Source organism: Balaenoptera acutorostrata, chromosome 16, assembly GCF_949987535.1.
Source record: "Balaenoptera acutorostrata chromosome 16, mBalAcu1.1, whole genome shotgun sequence".
NCBI lineage: Eukaryota > Metazoa > Chordata > Mammalia > Artiodactyla > Balaenopteridae > Balaenoptera > Balaenoptera acutorostrata.
Genome location: NC_080079.1, coordinates 33,113,840 through 33,138,005, shown reverse-complemented (window position 1 = coordinate 33,138,005; position 24,166 = coordinate 33,113,840). Strand labels below are relative to the sequence as shown.

The 24,166-nt window shown below is 45.2% G+C and overlaps 1 protein-coding gene across 48 annotated transcripts in view; it reads right to left on the bottom strand.

Moving 5' to 3' along the window:
• The window catches only part of SORBS1 (sorbin and SH3 domain containing 1), a 245,264-nt gene that overhangs the window by 109,420 nt on the left and 111,678 nt on the right, over positions 1-24,166 (bottom strand). For 34 of the 48 annotated variants that reach the window (XM_057531001.1, XM_057530997.1, XM_057531003.1 and 31 more), the window contains exons 3-6: positions 10,486-10,530; positions 5,706-5,774; positions 3,010-3,105; positions 825-953 (exon numbers count right to left, since the gene is read on the bottom strand). In XM_057531001.1, coding sequence (XP_057386984.1) covers positions 825-953; positions 3,010-3,105; positions 5,706-5,774; positions 10,486-10,495 — 304 coding nt within the window. In that variant the 5' untranslated portion in view covers positions 10,496-10,530. The remainder of the gene's footprint in view (positions 1-824; positions 954-3,009; positions 3,106-5,705; positions 5,775-10,485; positions 10,531-24,166) is intronic. The other 14 variants (XM_057531032.1, XM_057531016.1, XM_057531019.1 and 11 more) reach the window with 1 other exon arrangement.

Sequence of the window (24,166 nt, the reverse complement as noted above, 5' to 3'; positions counted from 1 at the left end):
GGAGAAAACTCCCATCCCCTACGGCAGTAGCTCTCAAATGTGGTCCTTGGACCAGCAGCATCAGCATGACCTGGGAACTTGTCGAAAATGCAAAACCTCAATGCAAAACCCCTGACATACTTCATCCTCACAATGACGCGGCGAGGCAGGTGCAGTTATCAACCTTATCCGACAGATGGGTTCACCAGGGTTGAGAGAGAGCAGCCATCTCATCCAAGGCTGCACAGCCAACAGGTGGTGGAAGCAGGACATGAACCCCATGTGTCGGATTCCAAAGTCCCAGGTGTCCACCTCAACACCGTGCTCCAGGCACCCAGGTTTCCCGAGGGGCGGGGGCTTTTGTCTCCCTCCGCTCCTAGTTTGCGTTGGCCTTAGACACGCCCTCCTGATCCTACTCCCTCGGGTTGCCTCCCTGCTTTCTGGGAGCTAAGGCCATTCAGCCGCCTGCACTTTTCACTCTCCCTTGGCTTCTTCCCCAGCCCCAGCCCCACCTGGATGGGCACAGCTGAGCTCCTAGAAGTGGGGATGGGCTCAGAGAAGCCAGGCCTGGAGGCCATCTCACCACTCCCTCCCCAGGCCCCTAAGCCATCTCCGTCCTCCTAAACTAGTCTGCAGAGCCGCAGACTGCTCACGCGTTCCGTCAAAAGCTAGAATAAAGTGGTCGCTGCTGTGCCTTTGCCTGAAGCAAGTGGGTACCTGTCAGTTTAGGGCAGTGATCACCACCCACCACAGAGACGAGGAGTGGACTGTGCCAGGGGCCCCTGGGAGAATCGGTAGGCAGCCGATGGATTCCCACCCTTCCCCCGGTCTCCGAGGTAGCGCACCTGGTTTCCTTTCCTCTTGCGGGGTTTCCCGAGGGCTCACAGGGCTACCGCTTGGGATCTCCCTGTAGGAGGACGAGGCCCGGAGAGTCACCGCTCCCTTCCCAGTGCAGATTTTTGTAGGATCCGTGTCTGAAAAGGAAAGACCCAAGAGGAAAGACTGAATCCCAGGCTCCTGGAGGATGAAAGCGACAGTCAGCCAGCAACTTGGTACAGCTGGGGAATGAGATGAACCTGGTTACAGACAGGCAAAGTCTTATGGTCAATGAAAATTAACCTGTGGATGGTGAAGAGGGACAAAGCGCATTTTCAGAGGTTTACCACCCATCATGAGGTTAGGAGGAAATGGAGGCAACAGTGAGTTCCGAGTCAATGGATGCGTTACAATGTCAGCTGTAAACATTTCCAAATCAAAGCGGGTTGATTCCTTTTATTAAATGAAGTTTAGGTTGGTGAGCAGACTTCTGACCAATTAGTAAGGCTCAGTTCGAGAAAGAATTTATGAAAGATTTCTCAAGCTCCCACATCATCCTTCTTAAAAAAGAGCAAGTTGACAGCATAGGGAATTAGGTGGCGGTTCTGTAGAGAATCACTGCTCCATGCAGTACCCCAACGGAAAAGCAAAAGACAATCTCCTTGTATCAGCAAGCCAAGCCCCCCGCAGTGGTGAGACAGGATATGCTGCCTGGGGAGAAAGATCAAGGGCCAGAGCCTCACATTCTAAACTTAATGAAGAAAATCCACACCAAAGAAAACGACTAGAAACGCTAAATCCTTCAAGGAACAGTGTTCGCTGCACTTCAAGCTGAGTCTTCCCTGGGCCCGACCTCTCCTACAGTTCACAATGGCCTAATAACAGACCCAGGGTATCTTTCAGAACCGCATGGAGAAGGATTTCAAAATAGGCTTCAAAAGATCTGGATGTTCATCCTCCAGGACAATCAGTAACGGGGAAGCAAGAAAGCCACGCAGACCACACAGCCCTAGGAGGTACACGTGCTGAATGTTTCTCTCTGTACAGCTGAGCTGAACTGAATTCCACAGTTTTTCAAGTTGCTCACAGCACAGCCTGGATCTTGGACCTCAAATTGTCATGACTGGGATTATGGGTAAAGTTTAAGGTGGGCATCGGGCAGGATGTGGGCTCAGACGTCCAACTCATCCCCATTCCTGTGCCAGGGCCAAGAGAAGCCAAGCCTCTTTGCTCCTCCTTTCCACTCTGGCAGCCCCCTTTCTGACAGCTCAGAACGATCATTAGTGTTACAGAAGAGGACAGATCAGCTGTCAGCACCTCTTGCACTGAAAGCGAAGCACGAAAACACAATGTACGGCAGAGCGGGCAGCGGCCTTGGAGAGCATCTGACTCGTCCAACCCTATCAAGAGGATAAGTGACTGATGTCACAGAACAATTGGCAAAATTGATTCACGGTCTTTTCAAAAGGGTGAGGGGCAAAGTCATGGTCTTTTCCAAAGGGTGAGGGGCAAAGTGACAAACCCAGCCCATCCATAGTGTCCTGGATGCACAGCCAGATTGGCCCAACTCCTGAAAGAACCACCAGTGGGATAAAGAGCCACCTGGGCCTCACTCGTCTCATTTTGTACAGAAGGAAGCTATGAGCCGGAGCTGACGTCTGAACTGCACCCCCTTCCTTGGAGAGGAGAGGCAGGAAGTGACTGCAGGTGAGGTTCGGGGCAGAGGAGGGAGTGCTCAGAGAAACGGTCTTGCCAGCATCACAGAGACGCAGCCAGGTTTGGCATCTAAGGCAGCTGCTTCAAGTTCAGCCCAATTCAGAGATTCCCTGTGCAGCCACATTAGTTCTTGAGGACAGTGGAGTTTTAAATAAAGTCTTGGGAATCTCTAAGGGGAACCTAAGTCAACCAGGTGGCTCAGACCTACACCAGCTGGAATCAACGTTCAGCCTCTGGACTGACCTTCTCCTCAAGGGGGAGGGGCAAGGCACCTGTCAGTTCCTCTCCACACTTGCCGGTGGCACACACACACACACACACACACAGGAAGAAAGGAAACCAGCCAGAGAAGTGAAAGGGAGTGGCTCCTAAACATGCAAGGATTAAGCCTCCAAGTCTTTGTTAGAAGGAAAGAAGAAAGGATCATGCATGATCTGCTAACAATTTAAATAAAAAAAAAAAAAAAAAAGGAAAAGAAACCAACCCAAGGAGAGATACCTGGAGGGAATACTAGGCCTGAAGAATTTTTCACTGTCTTCACAGGGATTATTTTAACAGCAGAAATAGAGCGTGCACGTAAAGGGTCGGCAGTTGCTGAAAACACAAAAGGGTAAATGGTGCATCCAGAAAAAACATTTGGGAAACACTCAGGCAGTGGAGGAACCGGGCAGGGACAATAGGAGGAAGTCGCCCACACCAAAAGAACAATAGGAAGAGCGGTAGATGCAGTAACCCAAAATAACCTGCTTTCGCTCTTTAGAGTCCTGTACCAAGTCACCCGCACCCTCCCACGACCGTCCCCCAGATGCAGCTGATCAGTGTTCTGTGCTGCCTGCCACACCAGGAACTTGCTAGACAAAGAGATTTACAGAGACGCAGGTGTCCTGGCAAATAGAGGAAGGGGAGAGCAAGCAGGGTCCAAGGGGAGAAGGCTAGGGTGTCTATGGTGGGGGACAGGCTCCGAGGAGGAGAGTTAAGGCTCCCGTAACTCCAGAGGAGTGGAGGAAGGACAGGGAACAAGTTCGGGGGCTGCCTGGTCCTTTCAGCCATCACAGCCGCTTCTCCAGGATCGTAACTCCTGGGGTCTTGTGCCTGTTCTGACAACCACAGCTCTCTGGCCCTGAGCAAATCAGAGGCCCCATCTGTTGGGCAGCAGATGGTCTACTTAAACCCATCCTTCCCTGGGCAAGAGGTTGCCAAGTGTCCAAGTGCCTGCTCAAGACTCTGGGCAGCACTCAAGCGCAAGGCCCAGGGTGCTGACACCAGCTGAGCTCTGAGAGCTGGGATACTGCCTGGGATGTGGGTGAAGGCTGCTGTCCTCAAGTCCCGGATGCTCATGCTTATCTATGCACAGGCTTCCCTGGGCCCCCTGCTTACCCAGATTCTGGAATCTCAATGGTGGGCACGGTCCCAAACCCTCCTTCTCACAACAAGCCTATGGTGTCAATGTCACTCTTGAGCAACACCCGGAGTTCTTATGGCCCCAGATCCACGTCCCACCTTGGGGGGTAGGGCTGTTTGGGAAGCAAGACTGTCACGGCTGCATGAGCATCATGCTGACGAGCCTGTCAAGGGGACAGGAGGGAGGGAGGGAGGCAGCTCGGAGATGGGTAGTTCACCTTCCAATCCATCAGGCTGCCACTTCACAAGGTCTGTGGCAGTCATACAGCTGCCAAGAACTGAGTTGATAATAACAATCCTGCACGTGTTAAGATACAAACATGCTTTCGCAGCAATCCTGCTGACTGCTCCTTACGGCCACCTGGGAGATTGGGTGGGAGGATTTTGTTACCATTTTCAGAGGAAGAAGCAAGAGAGCTGCTCGGAGTCACCCAGTGCTCAAGTGAAGAGGCCGAGACTGGGGCCCGGCTGTCCTGGCACCTGGTTTAGTGACCGCCCCAGGCCACCCTGATGACTCCAGGTTGCATCTGCTTCCTCTTTCCAACCAGAGGTGGGTCTTACCAAGGAGCGAGGGGAATGCAACTCCACGGGCCGCCCTGCCCGCCCACCTCTGAGGTCTCTTCTGCCGATGAATTCACAGGGCTGGGGTTGATGGTGAGCATCAGACACCCTCGTCTCCCCGTGCTCCTCATCAGATGCTTAAACACTCCTCTGTAGGCACCGCCCTTCAACATTCCCTAAGCGAATTGGCCAAGGTTGACCAAGACCCCGAGAATATAGCCTCACACCAGGCGTGGAGAAGAGTGGCCAGGCAGGGAGGCACGGAGGACAGGACAACAGCAGGACACCTCCCAACCAACCGGCCCCAGGCTCCCCATCTCTCCTGCTCTCTACACCTTCCCTCCTGGCTGTTCTTTCTGACTTTACACTTTGCCTTGTCTCAAAATGAATACTTGGCTGACCCAGATGGTAATTACAGACGAAGTCCAAATATGTCAAACTTTGTAAGCGTTTTCTTTGAGGGAGGGTGCATTTTGACTTAAATGCCCAATGACAGGACTTTTGCCCTCCCTCTTTGATACCATAAGACTTGCGGGATGAGCACTGATAGAATCACTGGAACCTGAATCTGAAGCAGGAAAAAATACTGCAGATCATCAAATTCCCTCATTTTCTAGATAAGGAAATTCATAGCCATAAAGACAAAGGACCTCCCAAGAGGTCTCTGTTTACGAGCAGCAGACCAGGACCCGAACCCCTATTTCCTCACACAGCAAAGTGACACGGGAAGCCTGATGCCCGGCTGTTCAGGATGAGAGATGGGACCTCAAAGGTCATCTTATCCATCATTCGTTTCACACTTACATCTTTTGTCCTAAAATTTTAAAAACTGAAAATCTGAGAGGATGCGCATGAAACTAATGTCACCAAAATAATTTATTTCAGCAATTTAGGCTCTTGCCTCAGGGTCAGGATGGTGAATGTGTCACTATTTATCACAGGTGAAGGTGAAATGTCGGGTAAGAGAGACTGCAGGCTGATAAATGCCATACACATGAGGACTCTGCCCGTGTATTTGGGGTCTGTGGTTCACAGCATCCTGTGAGCTAGCGACAGTTTTTAATACATCACCTCACAGTGGGAAACGGCAGCCTCAGACTCCTGATTCTCAGAAAGCATAGGAACAGGTCTCCAGGTCACGGCCTAATTAGACCAGTGACTGTTCCCACCAGGCGGGTGGCCCGGGCCCCTGCTCCTTCTAGAAATGCCAAGTTTCCCTTCAAGAGCCTTACCTCTGTCTTGCCCATTGCTGCCCGGTGCCAAACCATTCACCACAGCTTTGGAAGCACCAACATCGCATTCTGAAAGAAAGAAAGAGCCCGAGGCTTGTGATCATGTCTCCCCACCCTTTCCTGAGTCCCACCTGGTGCAAAGTGCTGGCCCTGTGGGCTTTCTCAGGCCTGAAGAAGGGCCCCAGGGCGTCGTAGTTGAGTTCTGAGAATGGTCTGTGGCAGGGAGAACGAAAAAGCTGTTTGGGATGGGAACTGTGTTGTGAGCGCAGTAAATTCTCTGGCTTCCTGGCTTGGCTTCACTTCTGACATTTAAAAAAAAATCTCCTTAATTCCCTGAAAATGGCATCTCCTGCCTGACAAAGGCTTATCCACCATTCCAAGGCCGCTCAAACGCATCCCTGTGCATCCCGGATGAGAGCTGTCAGACAGCCAGGACAGAAACCTCAGGCTCTGTGACACTTCCCTTCACCCCACCCCACCGCCACTGCCATGGAAGCCATGCCGGCCCTCCCCCAGCCCACGGTCCCCAGCCGAGGCTCCTATGTTCTGGTTGTGGCAATGATCTGGCCCCCTGACCGCTCTCCCGGCCTTCATTCTGCCCCTTCTCCACCCCAGCCCTCAGTCTGTATCCGGAGAGCACCCTCTAGACCCCCATCTGGCTGAAAAAGCCCCAGGGAGCAGGACAGAGAACAAAACAGGACAAAGCAACGTGATTTTCTAAAACCCTCCACTTTAAATATACTGTATTTCACTTCTATTTTATTTTTTTGTTTGTTTTTAATGTTTAAATTACATTTTTATTATTATATTTTTAAATTTATTTTGGCTGCACTGGGTCTTCGTCGCGGCAAGCGGGATCTTTTTTAGTTGCGGCATGCGGACTCTTAGTTGTGGCATGCAGGAGGGATTTAGTTCTCCGACCAGGGATCAAACCCGGGCCCCCTGTATTGGGAGCGCAGAGTCTTACCCACTGGACCACCAGGGAAGTCCCTATTTTTGTTTTTGTTTTTTAAATTAATTTTTATTGGAGTATAGTTGCTTTACAATGTTGTGTTAGTTTCTACTGTACAGCAAAATGAATCAGCTATACGTATACATATATCCCCTCTTTTTTGGATTTTCTGCCCATTTAGGTCACCACAGTGCATTAAGCACAGTTCCCTGTGCTATATGGTATGTTCTCATTAGTTGTCTATTTTACACATAGTATCAATAGTGTATATGTGTCAATCCCAATCTCCCAATTCCTCCCACACCCCCTTCCCCCTTGGTATCCATACACTTGTTCTCTACGTCTGTGTCTCTATTTCTGCTTTGCAAATAATTCACTTCTATTTTGAAAAATAAAAATATCAGGGTTTAGTCTGGGAAGTCAATCATACATATTATCATTTCCATGAGGAAACAAATTGAACTTGGAATCAGGTTCCCCCAAATGTACATTAGGAATATCATTTTTTAGTAAGTAAGATGGCCTGTATGTTGGCATAAGTGGTTATATTCAAATGAACAAACTGACCTTCCTGATGATTAAAAGCAAACCAACAAACAAGCCCCACTAACCAGGAGCTACCCAGGGACAAAGCCTGGGCAACTCATCCCGGACTCCAGGCACTTCAGCCACAGGTCCCAGCCCTTTTCCAGCTGCAACTCCCTCCTGCCCCTGCCCGCCATGACCATCTCCTCACAACCCCTTCAGCATATCAGATACTTTCTGATGTTCAGGCCTTGGTTCCTGCGAGGCCTTCGGCCAGAAATGCACGCTCCCCCTTTCCTAGCTTGGGGAAATCCTCTGCACCTTGAGGTTCACCTTGAATGTCACCTCCTGTGTGTCAGTGGAGACCTTTCAAAGTTCTGCTCAGCTGCAGACACTGAGACCCTCACTGCCCACAGGCAGCCTAAGCCCCACCCAGTTTCCCGTCCCAGAACTGATGGCAGCAGCCCAGAGAAGACAAGCAGGTGGGACATGTGATCAGTGTGCTTGGGGTGACGCCCCCTGCAGCCAAGAGCAAACCAAGCCACAAATATAATCATAACAGCTACGGGTTTTTAAAGCCCTCTATTTACCTGGATCTGAGGGTCCATGCTCAGCATTTCATAATGAGCACCTCATTTTTATTCTTAATATCCAGGCCCCTGGAGCTAGAAGTTAGGAACTCTTATTTTATAGATAAGGAATTTGAAGCTCAGAAAGGATGCCAGGCTCTAAGATCACTAAATAGGGATTTGAAGTCTGGTCTGGTCCATCCCACAGCTTATCTTCTTTGTCCCCAGCTAGGATAAACACTTTTTATTTTTAAAATGAAAAATGGTTTATATGTATAGAATACTCTCTCTATAAACCAGATATAGTCTATATAAAATGGTTTATATATATTCTATTTCCCCAAAAGCCCCCAACCCCAGTAGCTCATTTGGCTGAGACTTGGTCACCCTACCTGGACTCTTAACAATCAGCCTCCCTGACATAAACTACACTGACAGGCCAGCCCAGGCGCTCCTGGATCCAGATGTGAGCAGGGCTACTGCCCCTGTGCCCGCTCCCCAACCCCGCCACAGCGGCCATGACCTCCCGACACTGGCCCCATAGGTCCCGTCCTGTTCACTGCCCCCAATCTACCTACAGACAAAGGCTAGTTCTCCCAAAGTCCCCTTTGCACCTACATTTCTGGGATGGATGGAAGGAGGGTGTTGGCAGAAAGCCAGAAATCCAAGTAAAAGAAATATCACCCGTTCCACCACTCCATCTTTTCTGACTATCCCTTCCCTATGCACCTGCCTAATTTCTCTTAACCATCCCTTTCCTAGGACTACAGGCCTTGCTTTGGGCCTCCACAGTGCCAGCAGCCTCTGAGCTTCCACAAGGCCCAGACCCATGTCCTTCCTTTCCTTTTGTGTGTTTTTTTTTTTTTAATCAAACAACCAAACTTTAAGTAATTTGGAAAAATAATTCCATCACCTCACACTCACACCTCTGCAGCACAGTGCTGGTGGCCTGGGGTTGCCTCAGGGGTCACTAGCCAGGTGACCCCAGACATGCTGTTCTTTCCACCAAAGGTTAAAAACGAGTGTTTTCTACATAGCTGCTTTCTTCCTGGTGATCACTTTTATTAGTGGCATAATCTCCCATCAAGTAAACACACATAATGAACCTACTCATTCCCCACCTTCATGTGGGTGTTTTTGTTTCCTTCGAATTAAGACAGACATTCCCAAGAGCGGGATTATCAGGTCAAAGGGTCCAGATTTTTTGGACTCTCCCTAGGAAATGCCTCCTTTCAGTGTCATGCCTGAGAGAGAACTTGGGGAGAAGTCCCACAGGCATTTCTGCACCCTTGCCCGGCCCCTCCCTGCCCACTTCTTCCCCCCTTATTCGTGCCAGGAGTGGTGATGCCAGTTTAGGCTAATCCTGATATTAGAAGAACAAGAAACTTTAGGCTGCAGAGCTAAGAAAAAAACAAAGCAAAAAAAACCCTGGCCTATTTTTAATGACAGGAAAAACAAAAAGCCAAGCGAGAAGAAAAAATGAGTTGCAAAGCAGGGACTACTGGCGGTGCCCGAGCCCACATGGAGGGGAAAAGAAGGGACGTAGCCCCCTCACGCATAGGAGAAGCGCCCATGGAGTCAAGGCCAAGCCCAGTCCCTCTCCTCGCCAGGAGGGAACCTGAGCTGATAACCCACGGAGGGGACACTGGACAGGCCTTGGGCTCAGTGCTCAGTACTTTAGAAGCACTGCCTCACTTAATCCTCACAAATCCCCATGAGGTGGTGCTTTCATGATGTCCATCTTACAGAGGAGAGTGGAAAGAAGGATCCACCACAGGCCAAAGCCCGCACACTCAGTGTGTGTGGCCCTGACCCGATCCACCTGGGCCCTCCTCCTCCTAATAAGCACACACTGTCCGGCAAGGCTTAGGATTTGGCTAAAAGGGCACTGCATGTAAATAAGCGGAAAGGCTTGTTTTTAACCTCCAGAGGTCTCTGATAACACCCTGGAGATATCTCAGGATTAGGAGGCCCCTGAGTGAGCTATCCACTAGGTCATCCCCCAGCCCACCCTGCCTGCAGGTCTCGGGAGGTTCCAGGGTGCACTCACTAGCTAAGGTGGGCCTCCATCTCCAGATGGAAACTTCTCTGCCTCGAATCCTGGGCTGGAAAGCTGACAGCTCTTGGCTACACAACGAGCAGGTACCTACCTATTCCCTTCTGTCTTCCCTAGCCCGGGCTTTCTACCCCAGCTCTAAACCAAAACTACTCAGAACTGCTCATTTGTGTAGGTCTTGATTTTTACCACCAAAGGCATAGCAAAAGGGTGGTTTTGCCCTGATAAAGGAAGTGATGGATTAGCTCATACCATGGGGCAATTATGGTCAATCTGTTTACTTTTGCTGCAGTCACTCAGATTAAGAAATGCCACTGAGGTGTAAACATATGTCAACATTTATCAAATAATATATTTAAAATATCCACAAGTTTATTGTATGCCAATTATATCTCAATAAAGTTGTTAAATCGAGGAAAAGGGGGCCCGTTATAAAGATTAGGACACAGTACATGTAAAGTGTATAGCATAGTTCTTGACATATGGTAGGTACTCAATAAATCATGAATAATAAAGGTTGTGATGACGATTTATGACAAAGCTTTGGCGCTTACCCAGGACTCGAAAAATAAAAAATGGAATGCAGTTGGGGCCTTCAGAGTAAGAGGGAAATCTGGGTAAACAGTCCAGTTTTGTAGATTTGTCAGGAAGAGAAAGACAGGGTTTTAAATGACTTACCAGAGCTCATGGTGGTGATAGGACAAGTCTTCTGTAACTGGGGCTCTGCAGAAAAACAAACACCACAATGGAATTGATGAATGGCAGGTTCGAGATAAATCCCTATGGTTCACATTAAAAATGCAAACACCGTATATAAGCCTTGATAAAACAGAGCTGGACCAGGCGTTACTTGGCCAGGCTTCTGGTTCTTGGTTGGCTGTGTACTAACCTGACCTTGGGCACATAACTCAAACTCCTTGGCCTCCGTTTTGTCAACCGTACTTGGTTTAGATACTATCCAAGATCCCTTCCACCTATAACATTCTATTAAGAACCTCAAGTTACATGAGTCCATGTGGATCAAGGAGAGGGTGAAGGAAAGAACCAAGTTTTAGGACAGAGAGATAAAATCACAACACAAACTGATTACTGGAGAGTAATAATAAGATTATATATAGCTTATTATGCTCAAGAAAACATTCTAGGTGCTTTAAATATATTAATTCATTTGATCCTCACAAGGACCCTATAAGGTAAGAACTAAGCATTGTATTAGTTTACACAGATGAGGAAACCAAAGCACAGAGAGGCGAACAGCTTGCTGCCCATGTGGCAGAGTTGGTTCTGGAACCCAGACAGCCCGACCTGAAAGCCCAGGCACGTAGGAACTACACTCTACTGCCTTGAGGTGGGAATGCAGTCCACTTACTCACTGATATGCAAACGGTAACCCCCTCATTTAATAGGGTCCCATCTGAAGTCCCCCAAAACCACTGGCTACTGTCACTATAGTTTTACCTCTTCTAGAACTTTTTTTTTTTGGCTGCGTTTGGTCTTCATTGCTGCACACGGGCTTTCTCTAGTTGCAGTGAGCGGGGGCTACTCTTTGTTGCAGTGCGCAGGTTTCTCATTGCAGTGGCTTCTCTTGTTGTGGAGCACGGGCTCTAGGCACGCGGGCTACAGTAGTTGTGGCTCATGGGCTCTAGAGCACACACTCAGTAGTTGTGGCGCATGGGCTTAGTTGCTCTGCGGCATGTGGGGTCTTCCCGGGCTAGGGATCGAACCCGTGTCCCCTGCATCGGCAGGTGGACTCTTAACCACTGCACCACCAGGGAAGTCCTAGAATCTTATATAAATGGTATCATGTGGTACGTAATCTTTTGTACCTGGCTTCTCTCACTTAGCATAACAATTTGGCAACTGGCCATATACGTGTGGGTCTATTTCTGGACTTTGTTCCATTTAACTGTCTTTATCTAATCCATTGTCTTGATGATTAGAGCTTTAGAGTAAGTCTTGAAATTGGGTAGTGTGAGTCTTCCAACTTCATTCTTTTTCAAAATCATTTTGGTTCTTCCAGGTCCTCTGCATTTTCATAAAAAGTTTAGAGTCATCTTACCAGTTTCCACCAAAACAAAAAAAGCCTGCTGGAATTTTGAATGGGTTCGTGTTCAATCTATGTATCAATCTGGGGGAAATTAACATTTTAACAACACTGAATTTCCAATTCATGAGAATGAACTCTCTCCCTTTATGCAGGTCCCCTTTAATTTCTCTCAGCAATGTCTTGTAGCTTTCAAGGTGCAAGTCTTGCACATGTTTTGAATAGTAAGGTCTAGCTAAACACATCTGAAGGACGACCTGAAAAGTAAGTCTTCATGAGCTGTAGAACCTTACTATTTAACATGTGGTCTGCAGACCAGCAGCTGGGAACTTACTAAAAAATGGAGAAATGCAGAATCAATGCTGCACCAACTTAATCAGAATCTGCATCTTAACAAGATCCCCAGCTGGTCCCTATGTACTTTCAAGTGTGAAAAGCAATGATGTAGAGGATATCAACTCCCCGGTTCATGAATTCTGTATTAAGGTCATGGTATGGTCTGAGGGTCTGCACCAAGAGACACGCTTTAGTCTCCTTTTTAACGCTGAAGTCAGGCACCAGTTTCCTTTCTGGGTGGTTGTCTTGTTCACTGTCCTTGGAATTGACTGAACAGAAGCTGGGGGCAAAAAGGAAATCATTCTAAGTCCGTCTCTCCAGCCCAAATCAGCCGTAAGTTTGCCTCTGTCACTGTCAAGTACACCTGAGACTACCCGTGACCTTCAACAGCCCCTCAGATTGTTCTCTAAGCTGTGGAAACATTTGTTCTTTCAGTTAAGAACACAACCCCCTGTGTTGTGTATGCCCTGGTGGTTTCCAATCCTGGTTTTATGATACCTTCGTTTGCCTCCCAGGGCCAAAACGGATGTCGGGATAGCATCCAAATGTTTTATTTTTTAAATCATTTAAATAATTATGCTAAGGTTTTATTTATTTAACTTTTAAAGCACAACTGTAGAAATGTTTTCGTTTCAACGCTGAAGTTATCTTTTTTGTTTTTAACATCTTTATTGGAGTATAATTGCTTTACAATGTTGTGTTAGTTTCTGCTGTAAAACAAAGTGAATCAGCTATACATATACATATATCCCCGTATCTCCTCCCTCTTACATCTCCCTCCCATCCTCCCTATCCCATCCCTCTAGGTGGTCACAAAGCACCGAGCTGATCTCCCTGTGCTATGCGGCTGCTTCCCACTAGCTATCTATTTTACATTTGGTAGTGTATATATGTCCATGCCACTCTCTCACTTTGTCCCAGCTTACCCTTCCCCCTCCCTGTGTCCTCAAGTCCATTCTCCACATCTGCGTCTTCATTCCTGTCCTGCCCCTAGGTTCTTCAGAACCACTGTGTTTTTTTTTTTAGATTCCATATATATGTGTTAGCATACGGTATTTGTTTTTCTCTTTCTGACTTACTTCCAACAGTGAAGTTATCTTAATATTTTTCTTTCTTTACAATACTTTCTAACCTTTATCTGCATAAATAGCATTTCCATAGTTGTAAACAATGTCTTGACAGCTTTGTGTTCTAGTTCTCAAATTAAATATTTCATGAACATTTTTTGGTTTTTTCAGTCATCATTTTAATGGCTGTAACATTCCATAATTCATTTACCAGCTCCCTCTGTAGAGTTTAATTTGTCTTAATTTTAAAAATAAGTACATAAATGGAATATTACTCAGCCATAAAAAAAGAATGAAATAATGCCATTTGTAGCAACATGGATGGACCTAGAGATTATTTTACTAAGTCAGACAAAGACAAATATCATATGATATTACTTATATGTGGAATCTAAAAAAAATGATACAAACTTATTTACACAACAGAAATAGACTCACAGACATAGAAAACAGACTTATGGTCACCAAAGGGGAAAGTGGGCAGGGGGATAAATTAGGAGTTTAGGATTAACAGATACACACTAAGAAATAGATAAGAAACAGGTAAACAACAAGGACCTACTGTATAGCACAGGGAACTATATTCAGTATCTTATAATAACCTATAATGGAAAAGAATCTGAAAAAGTATGTATATATTATATACATTATATACATACACACATATATATAAAAAACTGAATCAGTTTGCAGTACACCTGAAACTAACAACATTGTAAATCAACTATACTTCAATTAAAAAAATAAGTACAGGACTTCCCTGGTGGCGCAGTGGTTGAGAATCCGCCTGCCAATGCAGGGGACATGGGTTCCAGCCCTGGTCCGGGAAGATCCCACATGCCGCGGAGCAACTAAGCCCGTGCGCCTCAACTACTGAGCCTGTGCTCTAGAACCCGCGAGCCACAACTACTGAGTCCACGTGCCACAACTACTGAAGCCCGTGCACCTAGAGCCCCTGCTCTGCAACAAGAGAAGCCACTGCAATGAGAAGCCCGCGCACTGCAACGAAGAGTAGCCCCTGCTCGCCGCAACTAGAGAAAGCTGGCACGCAGCAACAAAGACCCAATGCAGCCAAAAATAAATAAAGTAATTAATTAAAAAAAAAAAAAGTACATAGCACAACAGCATTCTGAGGCTGGGGGGGAAATGAATGGAAATGTCTTATAAAGCAAACAAAAAGGATGCCTCGACTCGCACGTGATGAGTCTTCACCATCTGTCATATGTGGGTCACCCTTTGCACATTTTATATATTTCTCAATACAGACACTAGTAATTTCTAGATGTCAGCCCCACCCTTACTTACCAAGTGACCTAAAGTACATATGGGCAGGGATAGTATCCCAAATACTAACCATCACTTTACTACAAACATCCACCAACCAGAGTGGATGCCAGGTGTAGAGCTCTCTGGGGGGGGGGGGACCCTCCCCAGGCCAGGTGTTTTACCGTTTAGTGACTGGATTGCGAAAAGATGGAAGGAGAATGGGCCCAGGGTGGTAGGACACCATTCCAGTACTTGAGGCACTTGTATGACGTAGTAGGCGGCAACGACAATGCCTAGGTGGGTACCAGCTCTGCATACATAGACTTTCTCGGTACTAGGTCCTGTTACATGCTCTCACTTGGTTGTTTAAATAGGCAGCAGGTGACACGAAGCAGGGGGTAGTTTAAAATAATATCAAAATAAAAACTGTGGCAGTGGCAGTTGTGCCGAGGACGGTGCCCAGTGTCCCATCCTCGGCGGTGGTTGCAACAGCAGCGACACCTTATCCAGACTCATCCGGGGCCTGGTGTTGGCTCTGAGTCCATCCATCTCAGCCTCTTTGAATTTCTGCCTGTTCTGAGTGTGGTTCGCCTGCCTCTTGTAAATTCTGAACTACCTGAGATCTTGCCAATAAATCTTCCTTTCAGTCTGAGTTAACCAGAGGCCATGCCTGTTCGTTTGCAACCAAAGCATCTTGAGCAGCACGAGATGAGGGGGAGGAGGGAGCCCCAAAGGTTTCAGTGGGAGAGGAGAATCTTCATTCCTCTCTCCTGAATAAGGCTGTCCAGAGGGGAATCCCAAGTGGCTCAGCAAACAGTTTTGTCTCTACAACCTGAAGAGCTCAGAGTCAGGGCGGCGGGGATGCAATCAGAAAGCCGCACAAACTGAGTCTGACCAGAGAACGCTGAAAGCTTTAAAAGTCACAATCTAATCCCCACAGTTTATTTAGAGATAGTACAAGTATTACAATCATATGTTAAACATGAGAGTTTATTTTACATAAAAATTTCTGACACTTAATATTTATTTAAAAACTAAGCTGTAAAGAGTTTGAGTTAGTCGAGAACATGATGGCATGTCTTTATAATTTCTCCCCCAAGTCTCCTCCAAAGGAGGCAGGAGCCTTTGGGTAAAAGCCAAAAAAGGTGAACAGTGCCACCTAGTGGCAAAACTGGACCACTACAAGTGGGCAGCAATCCCCCGGTGAGTTGCAGGAACCTACGGTGTCATGGTTTGGATGGGCCAGCTAGGGTCAAGCCGCCATTCCACCCCTCGGACTGTCAAGACCTACCGAACTTGGTCAGAACACCACAGCATCAACAGACATTCCACCAAAAGAACAAGATGTGAAGTAGCCAGTCTTGTTAAGAATGCATCCAGATAATCAACGGTTCTGCATGGTCCCTCTCTAATTCCACAACCCTGTAATTCTGAGATAAGTCTCGATGCCACAGAGTGAATAATTACCAAAAAGCAAAAGTTGCTCATGCTCCCAGCTGAAATAGAATCCAATAACTAAATATGGGTTGTTTATTGGGGAAGGAAAGAAGGTCCTTCCTTATATGGATGATTCAGGGATATATGACAAGGGAGGAATTGAGTTTGTCTGTAAAAATAAATTCAAGATCCAGCAAAGATTCTTGGAAGAGAATGAGCCCCTGGTTGACCTCTCACTCAGCATGCTCCAGCTTCCTCTATGACCTACGGTGTTTTGCCTCCATTGCTTCTTCCCAAATACACATACATACACACACAATTCTAAGATTCTGGAAGGGAGACGCTGTGTCATCCTCAGGACTGAGCATTTAGTGGGTGGGTGTTCAGTCAGGAACTTTGCCCTCATCTCTATTTAGCCTTCAGAACCTAACTTTCAAGTCTTATCTTCAAAATAACCAAGACCCTCCTTATCTCCACTGTAGCTGCCTACAGGAAGCTAGCTCCCCATTCGACCAGACCCTGATTATACTCTAGCTCTAAAATCCAATCTGCCAACCTGATATATACACACACACACACATACACATACATACACATGCATATATATTTGCAGCTACGTCCAGTGGCTTGAAAAGAATAGGCACAGCTCACAAAGCCCCAGAATACATGCTTGGCCTTATTGCTTTATACTTTGCTGATCCACCAGCAAAGGCACGTTTCTGCAATTTTTTGACAGCACATCTTCCTCTCAATCTCTAATCATGTCGTTTCTCTTCAAATGCACTCTCTGCATTATTGGAGAGGGTGCAGAAGGCTCTTCAGAAAGCCAGAAAGGATAAACACTGAGTCGCTAACACTTCCTTTCAAGGGGAGGAAGTTAGAATAAACTCGACCCTGACATTAAGTTCAGCCTGGAATCCCATGACACAGCTGGGGGCTCAGAACAGCACAAGCCCATGGTTTCTGTGGAAAGACCGATGCTTCTGGAGAGGGAGCAATAGGTCATCCCCCACATCCTCCCATTTCCTCCTGGAATCCCTCCAACGTGGTTTCCGTTCTAACCAGTTATCTAAAATGGCCTTCAGAAAGGTTTCCAGTGCACACACATGGCCAAGCGCAACAGTTTCTGCAGTGGTCGGGGGCCTCACTGACCTTGCCACTGAATTTAAGACAGTTAACTCCTTCCTCCTCCCAAGCACTTTCTGGTCCTGATTTGTAAACGTCACTGTGGACTGGTTTACCTTGAGCCATGAGGCTCTTCCTTCTAGAACAGGATCTCTGCAGTGCTTCTAGGAGTTTAAAGGGCTAGAGGACCCTGAGCTGGGTCCTCATTCCTTTATAACTACGTGCTCACTTCCTAGAAGATTTCACCCGGACTATTAGAACCGGAAGCATCCGGGCAGGTTACCTAGCCCCTCTTCATGGTTTTCCACCTGTTCTGGAAGAAAGTTCCATGAGCCCCCTCAGGCTAACAGGGCGGCTGTGCTTTTATCGATTTCATTCATTTATACTTGCTGAGCTTTCCTTGGATAAATGGGTTGTATGGCTACAAAAAATTCATAAACCAGAAATCTAATCCATCCCCTTATTATTTAGGTGCAAAAACAGATTCAGGAAAAGTTTCCCTTAGTCTTGCTCTTTATTCCGTCTACTAAGCCCACGTTCCCTCCTATCCCTCTTTTTTTTTTTTTTAATTTTTACTGGAGTATAGTTGATTTACAGTGTTGTGTTAGTTTCTTCTGCATGGCAAAGTGAATCAGCTATACATATAACCACTCTTTTTTAGATTCTTTTCCCATATAGGTCATTACAGAGTATTGAGTAGAGTTTCCTGTGCTGTACAGCAGGTCCTTATTAGTTATCTATTTTATATATAGTAGTGTGTATATGGCAATCCCAATCTCCCAATTTATCCCTTCCCCCCTTTGCCCCCTGGTAACCATAAATTTGTTTTTTACATCTGTGACTATTTCTGTTTTGTAAGTAAGTTTCTTTGTTCCATTTTTTTAGATTCCACATATAAGCGATACCATATGATATTTGCCTTTCTCTGTCTGACTTACTTCACTCAGTATGGTAATCTCTAGGTCCACCCATGTTGCTGCAAATGGCATTATTTCATTGCAGTACTATTTACAATAGCCAGGACATGGAAGCAACCTAAATGTCCACTAACAGAGGAATGGATAAAGAAGATGTCGTACATATATACAATGGAATATTACTTAGCCTCTTATCCCTCCTTCTTCCTCCTCAGGGCACCTTCAGCCCTTGGTCTCTTGGCAATGAACACTGAATTCCAGATGAGAAGCAACCATCCACAGCCAATTCCTGAACTAGCCAGTGCCAATTCCCCCTTATAGCCTTCTGATATCACGTTATTACTCACCAAACAATGCAAAGTGTTCTGATAATCAGTTACAAAGATTACTGGCCAAGTCCATTACTCATTTTTTCCCACTCTGCCTTCCTGGTTTCCCCTCCTCCAATCAAGTTCAGTAGACAGTGAGGCCCCTCCAGCAGGGCAGGGTCTTGATCATCTCTGTATCCTACTGTCTAGTATGGTGCCTAGCGCAGAGCAGGCACCCAATTAGTATCGGTGGGGTGAATGTCTCCTCATTCCCTTGCCACCTGCCTAGTCTTGTCAATTCTTCTGCCTTCATGACTCATACAACCCAGCCACCACTGCTTTTCCATCCTCACACTCACCATTCTATTCCACCACCTCATTCCTAGACAATTACAATGGCCTAATAAGCCTCGGAATCACCCTATAGCCCATGTCCTGCCACGTTCTGACTTTAGCAGTGTAAGAGTTCCTCGGTCAAATTTCACTGGAGAAAAAAAATCTGCGGGGCCCCTATAAACTCAGAAGGGTTGGCTGGGTGGTACAGGGCAAAAGGAAAAAAGGCAGCAAACCTCCTAGGAAAGAATACGGTAAAACACAGGCCTGACGATACCATTCCAACAGCATTACTTTAGCACCTACTGTGCACCCAGAATAGTGCTTGGCCCACAGGAGACCAACGTGAATCGGACATTTGCCGTCTTTGAGGCCACCACGGAGCTGTAGGACAACAGACATGTCCCATTTAATATAATATGATGGGTAACCCTCTGCTAGTGATCTGACCTAAGTGTTACAGGAGCATAGGAAGAAGAGGAATAAATTCTGCAAGGAGAGAGAATCAAGGAATGAATAAATACTAAAATATTTTAAGTGTTCAACGTCACACCTTCTAAAATCACCTTAAATGTCATGCTTTGGGAAACATTGGTCTAAATGTCCAAATTCCTTAAAATACCATAAGGCTCTGTAAGATGAAGTCCCAATTACTTTTCCAGTCTCATCTCCCACAGGTATCAATAAGCCCTAAACTCCATGTGTATCATATTTGTCATTCCTATTGAATCCTGAACAAGATTTCCCATTTCCAAGTCTTTAATCTCATTGTTACTTCCCACTAATGCCCTCTCCCAAACCTCCCCAAATATTAAGGCCAATCCCAGTCACCAGATCCACCGACCCAACAAAAATGGAAGATTTTAATTTTGGTTTAGTCTTATTTTTAATCACTATTGAAAGTCATGGACTTCTCTGGTGGCGCAGTGGTTAAGAATCTGCCTGCCAATGCAGGGGACACGGGTTCGAGCCCTGGCCTGGGAAGATCCCACATGTCGCGGAGCAACTAAGAGTGTGAGCCACAACTACTGAGCCCGCGTGCCACAACTACTGAAGCCCATGCACCTAGAGCCTGTGCTGCACAAGAGAAGCCACCGCAATGAGAAGCCCGTGCACCGCAAGAGTAGCCCTCGCTCGCCACAACTAGAGAAAGCCCGCACACAGCAATGAAAACCCAATGCAGCCAAAAATAAATAAATAATTATTTAAAAAAAAAAGAAAGTCATGATGATAAGGAATTCATTTAATAAGACTTATTTAATAATCACAGAATTCAGAAATCCCATGCCCAAGCTCCCACTAAAGTCATCACACTCTCAACTCAGGCCGTTGCCAGAGATGGGCCGAGCAAGATCCGGAGTTGGAAAGTTAGCTACCAACAAACCTGCAATCGTTTTTTTTCCCTTTTATACTTAAATGAAGTCTTTAAATAAACATGCATAGTTGATTCTGCCAACAAAATTGCCAATAAGAAAACACAGCCCAAAAGAGTTTCAAGTTTTATACATGCAAAATTATTTGAGCTTCAGACAATAGAATTTAGGAGATAATATATGATTACAAGTTATGTATTACAACACATGGTTTACAGCAAACATAATAGAGAGGATTAATATCCTTGTTTTACAGTGTACTCGATACTTATTGCCAAGAAAAAAATGTTAAAGGCATGAAGAAATTCCAAGAAAAAAGGCAAACAAATCTGAGAAAAATGGTCACTTAACCTGATTAGTTTAAAAAGAAGATTCAAATAATGGCTAACCATTTTTCCCACTTCTTAAGTTAGTCCACAAAATTAAAAGCACTAACGCTCAGTGTGGTCAAATGCAAAGACACTGACATTTTCCTACAGTCATTGACACTGTAAATTGTTACCACTGTTTTCAGCACAGCACATCAAGACTTAATGTAGCTCATACCCTTTGTGCTTTAGGGGAATCCAGTTCAAAGAAAGAACACCAAATGACAATAAAGCTACGTAGACAGAGATGTTTACCACAACTTTGTTAATAGTAAAAACCTAGAAACACTCCTGTGTTCAGTGACAGGGGCCAATTACATGGCCACTCACCCCCTGGGTGGACTGAACCGTTATGAAGATAATGGTTATGTAGACCGTACAACATGGGAAAACACTTCTTATGAGATTAGGTGAATAAAGCAGGATGTAGGTCTGTGTGACGTTTCTGATTATAAATATGTAAAAACCAAAACATGTGCACATACTTCAAAGGAAATATGCCCAAATTCTAATAATGATATGGTAGCATGGAATTACAGGTAACTTTTAAATTTCATTTATATTTTCCAAATTGTGTGTAATGTGATTACAATGCACTTCTTTTTTAATGAAAGGAAGTTGTTTTTTAATCTCATCCCTGGCATTTGATATGCAATTGTGCAATCTTCAGAACTTTAAAGAGCAAATTCTAGCAGACAAGCTAAAAAAAAAAAAAAAATGCCACTAACAGTCTTGTCCATTAGAACATGGCAGCCCCACATGATGCAATCTTTCTCAGAACCCATAACAAATACCCCAAATATGGAATTGCAACATTAATTGCCAGTGATTGCTTTTGTTTAATGAAGCCAAACTACTCCCATGCAGTTCCTTATGAGGACAAGGGAGGCAGTAAAATGACGAGAACGTTCAGCCAGATTTCCTAAAGAAGCAATTACACCAAAACGTTTCATCTTAAAATAGTCCACAGGGGCTGCCAGGTGACAACACACACAGTACCCCACTGCTCCCAAAGCCTGCTCGCTGCCAATTCCCTGCTCCTAACCTGATTCCATGGCATTCCAGAGACCTGAGCTCCTCAAACTCTTTATATGTACAACTCTGGGCACACACAGTTTCTTAAGCCTGCATTGTTAACCAAGACAAGTCTTAAATACAAAAACTGGCCCACGTGTGTTTCCCAAATATGGCTGTGTCTACAGACCCAAAACAAAGCTGTCTAACTGCAGTATCCAGTACACTCGAAACACTCCACTTAGGAAATCTAGATAACTGAAACAAGGGCAGATTCCCAAATTCGTTAGGTAACAGCAAAACATCTTAGCTCTGTTTAAATTGTAAACACATAACCTCAAACTAATAAAGGCAAGCCCAGGATACAGATGACGCCTTTCTTCTGAAGCAGTTACTACACAATGTCTACCTGTAGAGAAAGCATGAATGAAAGCATTTTGAATTCTCAGGAGAGTCAAGGTTGAACCATAGGCTATCGGTAAAGAGACTAAGAAGTTACTGTGGGTGGCTGAAAAAAATCTTACACAGCTGAAAAAGGTCTTTTAGAGCTTGAGCACGGGAAAGAAGGGTGGGTTTGATATGGCAGGAGAGGTGTCCACGCTTCTAGAAGATCCCTAATTCCCTCTCAACTTTTCTTTTAAACCACAAAATTCCTAAGGCCACATATTTACCACATCATATATCATACAGACATCTGCAGTACAGGCCCATACCATGCTGAGGAATGAGGGAACAGAAGTTCCATTCAGTAAAAAGACTCTGGGTCCTTTGCAAATACATAAATACCTCAATTCATAATACTGGCTTATTCAGGAATTGCTTGTTTTCCTTAAGACGTTCTGAAATTTTACTGAAAGTATACTAACCTAGCAAACAGCCAATAGAAACAATGAAAGCATCATCTTTTCTGAGAAAACCTCTATTCTCAGCAGCATTTGTTTAATAACTGAAGTGGAACACATACAGTCAGGCCCAGAATCAATACTCCCTGAACCCAGACCCTGGAGGCTGAGGACTGCATCAGATCCTTGATGCTTAATGGTAATATATGTGAGACACCGACTTCCATTCATCACTCAGTAAATTGCAGTACGTTAGCTACTTTTCTCTTTTAATTGTATTTTGCACTAACTTTAGGCAATTTGAGTTTATCAGGTATAAAATCTACAGCCAAGTATTTGAAAATACAGTGCAGATTTCTGAAATGAGTTTTCTTCCAACTAAGCTAAAATCACTAAAAATATTCAATATAGTGCCAAGGTCATAGCAAGCATTCAATAAAAAGTTTTTGGCTTTTTTTTAACCTATGTTATTTCTCAGACCAGATTACCTAGAAATCAGTTGGCATCTATTATACATTTATATATTAATAAACATTTTATATACACACACACACACACACACACACTTCTGACTTCAGCTGCTCTATGTGTAGCCAACTATATCAATAATCACTTTGAACATCTATGGTCTAAATGCACCAATTAAAAGAGATTATTAGAGTGGATCAAAAAACAAGACCCAACTGCATGTTGTAAGTAACCCGCTTTAACTATAAAGACACAGATTAAAAGTAAATGGATGGAGAAAAACATACTGTGCTAACAGTTTCTATATGCGTTTAGTGGCTGTGCAAAACCACCACAAAAAAAGAGTCAGAAGAACTGGGTTTGAAACCAAACTCTATCAGGGCTGCAAATTGGGAAGGCCCTTAGTTTCTCAGCCTCAGTTTACTCACCTACAAAAAGAAATGAACAATACCTAATTCCATAAGGTGTTTCTAAATTTTAAAATCTATATGAAATATTGTAAAGTGTTGTTATAAAAGGAAACGTATTCCAGCAAAGAGATGCTGGTCTAGTCCTGTTATCCTTTTATTGCTTTAACAGGCTGATGAATATAATCACTGCATATCTTATCATGAAGTTGATATTACCAATACTTACCTGTATAAAACGTCAGGCTTTATAAACTGAAGTAGCACCTAAAAACCAAGAAATCCATCTCTGGCTCTGCCTTCCTAGGTAAAATCAGGCAATGGAGGACACTCTTCATAAAAACATCATATTTTAAGACACTTCAGAGTTGCTCTCTAAGGTCAGGTCTCAAGAAACCACCATTAATTCAAGATCCATTTACTGTGCATGCATTCTATGCAAGGTCCCGTGCACAGGCTTCAGAACAGAGAGATGAACCATCTCCTCATTTCCTGAACGCTGACTGTGAACCAGCCATTTACCTACATCATTTCTAATCTTGAGAACCCCTTATAAGATTCCCATACCCATTTTGCAAATAAAAAAACAGCCTCAATGGAAGTGAAAAGACTCACTGAAGAGTCTTGCAGAAGCAAGTAGGAAAGATCCTGGTGCTGGCTCCCAAGCCCAGGCTCTTTCCAGTCCATGATCCTCACCCAAAGAGGCACAACACAGTCCCTGCCGGAAGCTGTTCAGAGAAGAGACACACCTTAAGAAGAGAGATGGGGGACTTCCCTGGTGGTCCAGTGGGTAAGACTCCATGCTCCCAATGCAGGGGGCCCAAGTTCGACCCCTGGTCGGGGAACTAGATCCCATATGCCGCAACTAAGAAGCCTGCATGCCACAACTAAAGATCCCGCATGCTGCAGTGAAGATCCTGCATGCCGCAACTAAGACCCGGTGCAGCCTAAATAAATAAATAAACAAATAAATAAATATTTGAAAAAAGAGAGAGAGAGATGGATAATCTCTGGGGGCATTTTTATCCAGCTGTGGTAATAATCAAATTTATCA